At 51.7% G+C, this 12465-nt stretch overlaps 3 protein-coding genes across 3 annotated transcripts; all 3 read right to left on the bottom strand.

Moving 5' to 3' along the window:
• Positions 1 to 164: 164 nt before the first annotated feature.
• Positions 165 to 1932, bottom strand: TRIVIDRAFT_69813 (uncharacterized protein; the record flags this gene model as incomplete). The annotated part of the gene is made up of 3 exons (XM_014097856.1): positions 165 to 1252; positions 1317 to 1739; positions 1866 to 1932. The coding sequence occupies 3 exons, from the start codon at positions 1930 to 1932 to the stop codon at positions 165 to 167; spliced, it is 1578 nt and encodes a 525-aa protein (XP_013953331.1).
• A 2719-nt stretch (positions 1933 to 4651) lies between these two features.
• TRIVIDRAFT_231425 (uncharacterized protein) lies at positions 4652 to 7545 on the bottom strand (the record flags this gene model as incomplete). The annotated part of the gene is made up of 8 exons (XM_014097855.1): positions 4652 to 5279; positions 5369 to 5682; positions 5740 to 6058; positions 6121 to 6597; positions 6690 to 6771; positions 6836 to 7226; positions 7287 to 7357; positions 7483 to 7545. The coding sequence occupies 8 exons, from the start codon at positions 7543 to 7545 to the stop codon at positions 4957 to 4959; spliced, it is 2040 nt and encodes a 679-aa protein (XP_013953330.1).
• Positions 7546 to 8986: 1441 nt separating this feature from the next.
• TRIVIDRAFT_50664 (uncharacterized protein) lies at positions 8987 to 10012 on the bottom strand (the record flags this gene model as incomplete). Its single annotated transcript, XM_014097854.1, has 5 exons — positions 8987 to 9102; positions 9179 to 9254; positions 9316 to 9556; positions 9611 to 9643; positions 9720 to 10012. 5 exons carry the CDS (start codon positions 10010 to 10012, stop codon positions 8987 to 8989), a joined length of 759 nt encoding a protein of 252 aa, XP_013953329.1.
• Positions 10013 to 12465: the final 2453 nt, after the last annotated feature.

Genomic DNA, 12465 nt, shown 5'->3' with positions numbered 1-12465 from the left:
CTTTCCAAAGTAATCGATCCAATGCCAACGCCAGATAAACAGAAAGCTATTTCAATATATACCTGTCACGCACGCTTTTTGATAGGTAAACAAGGCAAACCAAGGAAAGAGAAGAAAGAAAAAAGATAGCACACAATATTAATACAGCAAGGTTAATCAAAAGATCAAGGATATTTCGTCTGCATATTCACTTGCACAGCTTCAGAACTGCTGCCAAGATCCTCTGACGGCGATCTCTCGAGCGAGTCATCTTCTGCATCGCGCTGAGGGCCTAGCTTTGCTCTCCAGCCCATGTACCAAGGGCCAGAGAACAGTTCTTCCATTCTCTCTAGCGGGACGCCCTTAGTTTCCGGGGCCCAGAGGCCGAGGAAAACGAGGCCGATGAAGCAAATGCATGCCCAGAACACGTACGCGCCCCAAATGTTGAGGCTCTCGAACATGGCTGGCGTGGCGCGCACGACTGCAAACTGGAAGAACCAGTGCACCGTCATGTTGGTTGCGTAGCAGACGCTTCTTATGCGTGTGGGTAGGATCTCGGTACCGTACAGGTACTGGATGGTGCACAATCCAATGGACCAGCCAACGGCATAGATGAAGACAGATGCAACGGCAGCATCGGATGCAGCCTTGTTATGGGAATCGATCCATATGCCCATGTACACGGCCATGTACACATGCGTGATGCACTGGAGGAACAGGCCGCTCATGAAGCAGACACGCCTGCCAAAGACGTCGATAAGGCCCCATGTGAAAATCATGGTGAAGAAGAGCTTGAGCGCTCCATAAGCACCCGAGTTGATCAACGATATATTGTCGCTGCGGACACCAGCATATCGGAAGATTGTGGGGATGTAGTATGTGATACCGTTACCTCCCGTCCACTGAGCAATTGTCTGCATTGCAAGGCCCAAGAGAAATCGCTTGCGATAGCTGGAGATGGTGGCAACTTCTTTAACAATCTGCCACGTCGTGGTATCAGACAGCCGCTGTTTCGCATCTCGCACTTGCTCAATAATCTCGGCATATTCTTTTTTGACAGCTGGGTCGTCGGGAGGTGCCCCACGCAGTCTAGATAGCACCGTGAGAGCCTCATCATTGCGACCTTTCGACGCAAGCCAGCGAGGAGTATCTTTAATAAAAGACGAGAAGAATAGGGCAATGCCTCCAGGGATCAAAGGCACGCATAGCACAGCGCGATATTGCTCTCTGGATGGGGCCAGAGACTTTCTGGCTCCATAACTAATGAAGAACCCTGTAATATGACATGTTAGACGAATCTCCACAATCAGCATGCATAGAATCTTCGAGTGACCAACCGAACATGAGGAAAGATAGCAGCATCACCATGTACATGGACACCACCATGCCTCGAGACTTGGTTCGAGCAATCTCCGTGAGATACATGGGTGCCACGACCGTGAGGCCACCGGCACCAATGCCAGAAAACAGCCGCGAGAACAGCAACAGCCCCAATATCCCAGACGAGAATGTGGTAATAAAGAAGCCGGCCATCCAAATAGCCATAAACGTCTGCCACGTCCGCAGACGTCCGAGCTTATCTGTTATGGCCAAGGCGAGAATGGCACCAAACGCCGCGCCGAGAACGCCAAATGATGTGATATTCGCTTTCGTCGCAATGAGCCCGTGCTTGTCGCCATCCCACTGTTTCCCTAACAGGCCGAAATCATGCAGGAAGGACGGCATGTCCGCCACTGCAGCAAATCCACCTTCATCGTAACCTTGAACAACAGTTAGCTTTGTTTCTCCCCCTTGCGGCTGAGCGAAAAAGGGGTGGTGGTGATGGGTGGGAAGAAAAGACTCAAAAGAGACATGGCCATTGTCTTTGCATGGAAGAGATGTCTCACCTTTAGGGATAGACCCGCTGGCAATGATAATGATGGTCAAGATATAAAAGAGACTGATCCGAGCCATGATCGGCGGATTGTTGGCGTTTTCGCTCTCGGAGACCCTCCGCAGATCCAATTCGCCCCAGTCTTAAGGCTGGCCACTGAAAGACGGCCGAATATCGAAGAAGCGCCCCCAAATCTTTGGCACAGATGCAAATCACCCTCTGGCAGCCGCTATTGGGTATCTGTTCGATGCTGCCATGCAACGCCGCGCTGCAGCTGATCGCGCACTCACCCACTCCCGTTCAGCTTGCCGGCACTTGTGCAACGCCGCTAACGCGTGGGATCGGAGTCAATGGCACGGAGCCGAGTGGCTCTTTCAGTGGACACTTGGATGGAATTTGTCCGTGTCTCCATGCAGGTCGAGCCGCTGCTTGTCGTCTCACCTCGGCCAAATCAACGGTCAGGACCCCAGGTCGCGAATTGCCCAGTCACCAGCACTGCAGGAGACGAAGCATTGTCGCGATGAAAAGGGTTCGGCGCTGAGCCACCTACTGTAACAGCTGCTTCCCAACTCGGACTCGTTCTCACTGGCCATGCACTGGCGACCCCGCTCACCGTTCTGGTAGGCCGTGGCCCATGCAGCAGCCATTCTCCCGGTATATGTACCAAAACGAGGCGTCTAAGTTGCAGGTTGTTTCAGGTACTCGGTACTGGACACAGATTAGCCGACATTCAACCCTCTATGATGGCGGCGCAGCCCAGGCCCAATTGAGCAATGCGCGGTGCTGCCTGAGGCCGAAAGACGGTAATTCAGAGCCGTTGACGCCAGTTTCAGTTTGGGACACCGAGCCCAGCGCCTGGCCAAAGAAGCACATCATCTCCAGAGGCGCAGTGAAGCTCAGAAAAGCATCGCCAACCCAGATCCATGGTGTTGCTCGCGTTGGGCGCACAACGCACCCCTTGTATCGACGGGATGGAGCTCACGGTAGTTCATGTGCCCGTTTGCATGCAAATCCGTGTGGGGGACCATCGGCCAACTTCCGATCCGAAATGCCCAAGCTCTCGAGTCCCACCACAGCTGTGAGGCTCCCTGATGCAGCAGACAACTCATGACAAAGTCCGATCGTGTTTCCGCAAATCTGCTCCATCCCAACGGACCAATGCGGCTGCTCCCGTCGACCCCGTCATTTCCAGTTTGCGTAAGTCTCGCGCCGGAAGAGGGCATCACTCGAGGACGCGCCATGGATTTAGTTTGTAGAATGACCCCCTTGCGGGGCACCCCTTTGGTCGGATCTCCTCATTGTGCAAATATCACTCATTGGGCCGACGAGATGCTTTGGGAAGTTGCACAAGTGTACTCTATTCGTATGCCGGCCAATTGCTGTGCTGTACTCCGTACTATACGAGCACGTCGTATGTCCAGCATCGCCAACGTCGCCATGGACCCCCTTTTATCCCCGACCTTCTCTCGTGGCCAGATGAAAAACGTATTCCGTATCGAGTGTACGAGTAAGGGTTCTTCCGACTAGTAGCGTTCATGAAATTGAATGTGGAGAAGTACTTGATCTGCAAAAGGAAGTTGTACTTTTCGTTGTTGGTCCCAATAAGAGGAGATGGCTAACTTCCGCCAAAGTCAGCAGTTCGTCATCCGTGATATTAATAAGGGCTGGTGGGTAAAAGCCGACCCAAAGCTGCCTCCCATGTGCGTGTGTTCCATTCTTATCTACCCAAGGTAGTATGCCAATGGAGATGTATCCAGAAGTCAACTGTCAGGGTAACCTGGTATTTAACAACTGTCCTCTCACCGCGGGGAAGGAGTGCTTTTTGCCAAATCTCATCCGGATACCACACCTCGGCCCCTTTCATCACGAATGATTCCATCTGAGGAATAATTCCACGAATAATATTGGAATGATTCGTTTTGGTGCAACACCGGCTAGCTGCTTTGGTAGGTCGCATTGACGGTCATCCATTCGCCTATCCGCGTTTCCGGGTGCAATAAAGTGATCAGTCAATGACGGCCTCCTACCATCAGCAACCATTGGTCGTGTGCTTCCACAAAGGATCTCTATCCTGTCGATGATAGCTGCGTGTCTGTGGGTCCTCCGTCTCACTATGAGCGGAGCAAAGGTTACCATCCAGCACACATGATTCCATTGGTGGCCTAGAGAATAAACTCTTTGGCCCAGAGATGCCGATGGAGACCTCGGGAGTTACAGCAATGCGCTACTGCAGCAAACCTTGTCATTACTCGAGTAGCGTAGAGCCTGTGGCAGTTGTTATCAGAGTAGAAACGAACACTGTACAGGATGGATGACGCCGCTCTGATGGTATTACCGGTAGTTTCCAGCATACGTGGAGTATTGCTCACCTGGGAATAAGAATCAATAGATCCCTTTAGAGACCCCGCAGCCAAACGAATTACGGTACACATACTCTTTTCACACCTTGATGCCGAGAGCCGAGACGGGGATAATAAGGCAATCATCCGTAGGCTTTCGGGCAACTTCCGCTCTGCTGCCATCTTGTAATATAAGCATCTGCTTCTTCTGGACGGATGGACTCCATCCGGAGCGTCACCGAACGATTGACGGCCAGGGATATCGCCCCGCAAGCATTTCCCGATCTGGACACTGATATAGATATAAAGGCCTCTCTCCCTGGGCAGAGGATCCGTCTCTCTTTCCCTCAACACTCGTTGAAAGACTCGAATCTGCGATACGAAGCTTTCACTACACACGACAGTGGACTGGGCTGTGATTCGAGAGGGGCCACATGGACAAAAAGGAAGAGCCGAATTTGTGATGAATCTTTTTTTTTCTGTCTAGCGGACACAGTCCTATATGAGACATCAGCTCGACGTTCGAACCGACGCCCGGACGATACCGCTCGCGAGATAGTCGTCATGGACACATGACGAGGATCATACCAAACTATACTCCAAGATTTGGGACGAGCAGCCGTGGCCGTCTACAGTGGCACGGTCTAGCTCTTGTTTTAAGCCGAGCTACGATGAAAGCTTATTCTTTAAGCGTTTCGACTACTTTCCAAGGATGGCTCTCCAAGGACGAGACGACAGGCTCGCAAACCTGACGACCGGTGGCGACTAAAAAGGATTTTGGTTATCGGTATTAGGAAGAGCGCCGACTCGGACACTGAGTGGCTCTAAAGATGACATTGCCTCAAAGATGCCTGGATCCATGGACATGGTATGAGAGCCGTAGCTGTGAGTTGAAGGGACATGAAACAACGGATGAGCAGACTGCGGTTGCGAAGAGGGTGTCTCGACGGTTTGATACAATGGACTTCCTTGGGAATATTCGGTGGTAGGGGGTGGAGGTGGAGGTGGCTGGTGGTGGTCTTGCACGTCTAAGGAGATCCCGACTGCTGAAAGCTCCTTGTTCAATAAATTTATAGCGCTGCCGATAACTGAGACAGGTCAGAATGGGTTTGGCCCAAACGAGTCAGGGTATCAGGGAAGCAAAAGAAGGAAAGGTATGCCTGGATCCATGACTTACCTGGGCTAAAAGTCCTGACTTGTTTCAAAGCCTGGATACAGAAGTTTAGGCGCCCAAGGGCCTGTCCATCATCCGGGGAAGCTTGGACTTGGAGCAAGAATATTGATGAGGCAATGTAGACACTGTATGCCAGTGACAGCACACAGTAGTTCATCGTGAATGTCCGGCAAAAGAGGTCAAAGATGGCAATGATGGCCGTGGCGGACGTTACGCATTCAACAAGGTACCGCTTATGAGACGCAACGTCGTCTTCCAGTTTTCTTCGGGTGAGCATTGGGCGGTAAAGAAGGATTTTGAACGTGTGATAGAGACAGCTATCGGACGGTTAGCCAACTCTACGAAATCGGCAACTGGGACTAGCCAAGACTTACTTCGTGGTAACAATATGAGATGGTGGGGCCAGGTTGGGCAAGGCCATGGGCTCCAGCTTCAGATACGGGGCCAGCTCGTCCCACCACTGCTGCAGAGCCGGTTCCTGGGCAATCAAGCACTCCTGTACCTCGGATTCCGTATTTTGCATGAGTGGGTCGTACATGTGAATCAAGATCTCGTTGAAGATGACGGATAGCCGACACATGCTCAGAAAACACGAAGCCGAGTGAGCGGTGGACGGTGGGTACTTCCAAGGTGCAGTTTGAAGTGGAGGCGCGCCAAACGGAACCCACAGCTCGTTCTCAGCAGAGTCATCGACTTACAACAACAGGCGTTAGCAGGCAGGCACCAAACATCAGCATGAGCGGCACCAGACTTACACATGATCTGGGGTGGAGACACGGTAGTGTGCTTTAGTGAGGGCGATCGACCGAGATAGAGACTGATGACTTTGTCCCAGAAATAGCACGACCAAAAGACTCGATGCCGGATTTCCACTTCTTCGTCGCTGAAATGGACCGAGCCAGGATATCGCTCTCCGTCCACACATATTCCCAAGTGGTCTATCAGCCGGAACGCCAGTCCGCTGTATGTCCAAGCCTGGGTTGTATTCCCGAGACTACACTCCTGCGCGCTTAAGAGCAGCAGGGTTTGGACAGTCGGGATCGTGCAAACACCCCTGCTCAGCTCGTCAAACAGCATGCTGCGTGCGTGCTTACCAAAAACGGCGCCTCCGTCGTATGATTCATCGAGAATGCGCTTTGTATTTGGATCGCTCTTTGCCCAACGTATTGAATGTGAGAGAACGGCGTTGAGGAGCGTATGGGAATAATACGGACCCAGGGATTGCATGTCGCCTACAAACCCTCGTAAATATCACAGTAAAAAAAATTGTAAGGGGGTGAAAAAAAAAAGAGAGAGAGAGAAAAAGGGCTACAAGGGTGCATACGTGTAAAGGCAGGTCGGTAGATGAAGTTGAAGAGGGGTTGTATCCAGCACCAGTGGACATTCAGTAGTGTTTGGAACGGTTCCTGCGAAAGAAAAAATCATGAGACTAATGCTATCAAATAGCGAACGCCATATCATCACACGTACGGGAATTCCGGAGTGCTCCTCCAAGACACGCTGCTGCCATGCGTTTGAGACGAGACGCTCTCTCCGCTGGCTTTCGACATCAGAAGCAGAGGCGTGTAAGTCGACCGCTACGGCAGCAGAGCTGCGGTCACTGGGGAGGTTGAAAAAGCTCGTAGTCCCATGGTAGGTAATGCCGCCCTTATCGTCTATCTTGAGGCCACGGAAACTGCGGGCTATGCTGTCGTCGATTTGCTGCCGGGAGTCTTGCAGGGCCGGAGGGCTTGAGTGACTTGATGCGGGAGATTTGCTGTCCGTGGCCGCCGGTGGTGTAGCCGATGTCGCCTTTGCAAGCTGTTCCTCCAGATCCTTGATGCGGTCTTCCAGCCGTTGCGTGTACGACAACGTCGGGTTCCTGCAGACGGGTCAGCCACGGGGGAATCGAGCCACCAGAAGCAGGAGTCTCAAGTCACACAGTTTATACACGCATTCATCGTTGCGAGCAGTGCAGCGTTGGCACATGGGCTGCTCGCCGCCGCACTTGACCTAACGCCACCAGCAAGTCAGCTCTGAACATCGGGCCAATCTGTCGTCCCAGCGCATCGTGCAGCAGAGACTAGAGGCAAATACACTGCAGCCAAGCTCGTGCTCGTGCTCGTGCTCGTGCTCACCTTGCGCCTGCGACACGGCTCGCAGGAGAACGCGCTCTTCTTGGTGGCCTTTGCCGTCGACATGGCGGGCTGCTGGCACCTTCAACTCCGGCGGGCTGAGGAAAAAGAGACTGGACAATTGCTGGCGAGAAAAGAACCCTGTGCCTGTGCCTGTGTCTGTGCTTGGCTCGCAGACAGCTCGGGGGTCTAAGCTCAAAGCACTGCCCCGCGTCTCATGCAATTTGATCCCCGCTCCCTATCCCGGGAAGGCCCTGGAAAGCCAACCGCCTCGTCGAATGAGAAGCCACCGCTGTATGTCTGATTGGCGTGCTGAGTTTTAGCGAAATCCAGGCGCTGCCGCGTGTTCCTGATCCAGGCGCCAAGACGTTCGATATCGGTACGTGGTGATGCAGTGAGTGAGACAAATGCCGGGCGAAATTGGGCATTGCGCATCCTTGGTGCTGATCAGGTGACTCAGCAAGCAAACCAAACTCAAAAACTCTGGACTGCACTGTACATGCACCATGCAGGCAAAACACCGGGCAATCAGGTATAGGCGGGTGTTTCTACTTTGGTCTTGTTAGTGCATAAGAGGCAGCTCAAACTTGTTGTTCTGCCGCTTCGCCTGACAAATGTCGATCGATTCAGTAACTGTCGGCGACCAGCTTGGCAAACCGGAGTGTTACGGAGCGATGGCGCCCTTTTTCGGAACTGAATGGATGAGTAATCGGCGATAGCCGTGCCGTAGCTGCATCATCGGCATTGGCCGAGAGCTACGGCCCAAACTAGCATCTTGCCAATGCCGAATACGAGTAACTTGCTCAGTGAATCTTTGATGGGAACTCATATAAAGCAGTACTTTACATTATAGCATCAATCGATAATCAAAGATGGCCTTTCCAGAGATGCCCTTACGTCGAATAGATCTCGATATAGTATTATGGAAGGTGTCTGCTGCACTTGGTCCGAGCTTAGCTGGCGCATCAGGCCTTCATAACATCTTCAGCTGTGCAAGCTGTCATGCAGGGTAGCTCATCCTGCTACCTCTAACTCAAAACTGAGCTTGTTTGGTATTTAGAAAGCTCTTGACAAATTGGCATAATCATTTACATGGAAGACTCTTCATTTATAACCTTCAAATCGCCTTGATCGAGTGCCGGAGTGGTGCGCCGGGCCGGCCCGGCTGTGGGGCTATCAATGCCGTTGGCAGTGATGGGCCATAAGGCTGATGGTAGCATTCATGTCTTAGATAGCAAAGCTTCTGGCCTCAAAGAAGCAAGCTAAAAACGGCAGACGGCGTTGGCAAGTGACCAATTGACATGCACAATGAGAAAGTGCAGTCACCTGGAATGGAACGATCGGCTGACACTATTGGCTAAGACACGGATCCTTCGGCCCCCAATCACATGTCGACATCACAAAGGCACAGGCAGACTATTGAACCTTTGGTTCGTCATAAATCCACTTTCATTTCTAGGCCGTAACTTTTATTTACATTATGGTATCATATCCTATTTTCCCCAATTTAAGCAGAGCAGAGGCCATTGTGGACGGAGAGGGGGTTGGAGGAGGCATCGCCCCAGTCGAGGCTGCCGAGCTGCTGGCCCAGAGCAGTTGAGCCGTCGGAACGGAGGTAGTCGGCTGAGAATTGTTAGCGATCTGTATTACACCAGAGGAACCTTGCTCGTTTCCAAGATTCTGGATGTGCGAAACTTACAGGCGACGGGGAAGTACCACCAGTCCTGGCTTCGGAAGGCGTTGTTGTCCAGCTGGGACAGAGGGTCGTTCCAGCCCTGTTGGTCAAACGGTTAGAAAAGGGTCAGGCATCATCATTTCATGAGTTGTTGAGCTTACAGTGTTGCGGTCGTTGTAGTTGGCGTGCTTGCTCCAGGCAACGTAGACCTTGGGGTGGTCAAGGTTCTGGCGGCCGTTGTCACCACCTCGCTGCAGGGTGCCGTCAGCAGTGTTGAAGGTGTTCTGGATGGCGCTCCACGCCCTTCGGTCATAGCCAGAGTGCTGGGACAGAAGAAGCTGGTTCTGGACCCAGTTTCCGTCTGAGCCCTTGGCCCACTCAACAATGACACGCTCCCAATCGCTTTGATGCTGTTAGTTGTTGAAAATTGTCAAGCCTAAATCGGAGAGCACTTACTAAGGGTGGCCCAAAATGCCCTCAGGAGAGGTACTAAAACGGGGTCGATCAGTATCATTGAACCTCGTGGATAAAACCAAAATCGGGTCCGGAGAGGCCCAGAACTTACCCATCCTTCTGGTAGAACAGAGAGTACTGGATTCGGATGATGGTATCGGAACACTTCTGGTAGGAGTAGTAGGTAGGGAATGAAGGAGATGGGTTGGTGATGCCAACGCCGGGCTGTCGGCAGTTGCAGCCAACGTTGGGATAGGCGCAAAGGCCGACGGAAGGAGTCTGCTGGCCGTTGGTGGTGGCAAAGGTAGGAATGCAAGGAGGCTGGTTCATAGCCTGACCGAAGAACCACATGGGCTGGGCCCTCATGGCAAGTTCGACACCTCCAGCATTAAGCAGGTTGTTCATGTCGGAATCAGAGATGGGAGTGACGGCGGCAGCCAGGGAGGCCAGGCCGGTTCCGGCAAGGAGAGTCTTGAGAGAGGTCTTCATCTTGATTGACTGTGCAGATACTAGGGGATATCTGGTGAGGGTGTTGAGGCTGGGGGAGTGAGGAGGAGGCGAGAAAGGGCGAGGCAGCAGGAGGAATGGCTGCTCTATTATATACTACAATCGTTGTCCCCATCTACGTTCATACTTTGCGTCCTTGCGCGCTCCATTATGACCGCCAAAAGGCTCGTGATGGAGCCATCGGTGGCAGATCAATTCGTGTCAGTAGTACGCCCAGCGTCGACCTGCCTATTCCATTCACAACGGATCTCGACAAGCCACTAATCAGCTGAGGGCCAATCGGGCAGACCCCTGCGTAGCCTCCTCGGTCGAGTACTCCGTAGGCCTTTTTGGGCTTGTTCGACCGAGGACGCTTTGTGGACGGTCTAGCCATTGGCGCTTGGAGGTCGATACAATTTGGCAGGTCTGGGAGGGCAAACCGCGGCAGACGCTGTGTCGAGTGCTTACACAGTCACATTAGGGTGTCACATCATTCATGCAAACAACGCCTAGCCCCTGGCTAGATCCATGGGGCGTTTTCAAACCAAGTGCCAAATTAGGATGGGTGGAAACTCGCGGGGAGGTGGAGAGTGTAACCTTTCGTGGAGATGCTTCTCGTACTGTAGCTATCTTGAGTTTTGCGAGGCCAAAACAAGAGCGCATGTGCGTGTACAGTATCATCTAAATGTCATCCAACTCGGGGCCATGATCAGAACTGAGGTCTCAATTGGCATTTTTGGCTCTCCTGTACAATTACGGATGGTGGCTGGTTCTATTCACCTGCCCCAGCAGATGTGACTTTGGGCTCATATGCCTTTTCCGTGCACTTGACGCCGAGTTAATACCCGTAGCATCTCATAAAGCGGTATGGTTTGATGTTGTGAAACCTTGTACGCCGTAGTTTGGCTTGGTTTACTCACAAGGTCGCAATAATCGCCAAGTGATCAGCGATGCACTTATTTTGACCCCAAGGCCGCTAGCCCGTGCTGTCAAAAGCTTCAGCTGACCAGTGAGCATTTCTCGACCTATTTTCCGCCTATTAGACCGTCTCGAGGACATTGAAATACTTGGCTTCTGGCTCTAGCGATGCGAACTACTCCAGGAATGCTTTCCCAAAGGACCGTGGATCTCGTATTGTCGCCCTAAAGAGAAGCAAAAGAGGTGAGGAGGCAGAAAGCCAGGTGTGCTCTAGTTCCCGAAGTGGGCAGACGGATATGCCTATCTTGGAAGTACGCCCGATAAGCATTAAGCAAGAATCATGGTTATTTTTTGTTTGGCCACGCTGCTGCTCCAGTTTGTGATTGTATTGCACACGGATGTACTAAAACCATCTCCGGCCGCCTTGTGGCTTCGGTGTCCAAATGGTTCAAGGAAGCTTTTCGGATGCAGCTATTCAACCCTCGTGGCCTTGCTATAGGTTACCAGACGTCCGTTGCAGATATTCTGGACAAGGAATTGCGCATGGCAGTGGAATGTCTATGAGCGCTTGTAAATAAAACGCGCCCAGGTGCTGAATAGACAATACAGGATTGGCCATGAGGAATGAGAATGTCCGTCTTGGAGCTTGGAAACGGCCGCAATTGAGGAGAAAAACATTGAGATGACATCAAAACACAAGCCTTTGGTGCAGGCTCTAAGCGATGAGATCCACAGATCAATGCCAGAACCCCTGCAGGCTTACAAAGGAAGCTAGGGCTTTGATGTGATGGGGATGCTTCTATTCACCGACGCATCTTTCCATCTGCAAGCTATCATATGTTTCCATTGGATGTAACGTATGTGGTACAAGGTAGTTTCTGTGCTTGTGCATCTGTTTCACATGCCATTTCCCACGAATCAATGGAATTGAGGCATATTTTCGATATCCCAGATGCAAGTGGCTGGGATTCTAATTCCGCACAGACAGGGGTTTCTTCAAAGTGAATATACTCCGCACATCATCGAGTCACGGTGGTACCATAATTGTACAATGCCAGGTAAACAGATCTAGCTAACATGTAGACGGTAAGACATCTGTAACAGCTAAGCCTCCATGGCCTATCGGCTTGGGCCGAGAAAAGGTGGTGCTGATTCAGACGGAAAAGCCTCTCCCGCAAAAGGAGAAGATTGCAGGTGAACGGTCAATGCTGCCATACTATGCTTATAATAAACCTCGAGCTAAAGTTCCAATTTTATTAGACAAGTGAATAATATGAGACACGGCGAGGTGCAATGACATGCCGACAGTCTACCTAAGATTCAATAGTGCGAGTAGTGACATGTTTCTTGTCAAGTCTGTCTGCTCAACTACATATACGTGGATGAGCTTGTATTAGTGCGGCCCCATTCAAGGTTACAAATCCTCGTATGCTAATCCACTTAGCTCAAGGATG

Source organism: Trichoderma virens (genome assembly GCF_000170995.1).
Source record: "Trichoderma virens Gv29-8 chromosome Unknown TRIVIscaffold_84, whole genome shotgun sequence".
NCBI classification, from domain to species: Eukaryota; Fungi; Ascomycota; class Sordariomycetes; order Hypocreales; family Hypocreaceae; genus Trichoderma; species Trichoderma virens.
The sequence above is the reverse complement of the archived record's forward strand: the minus strand, read 5'-3'. Positions and strand labels throughout refer to the sequence as shown.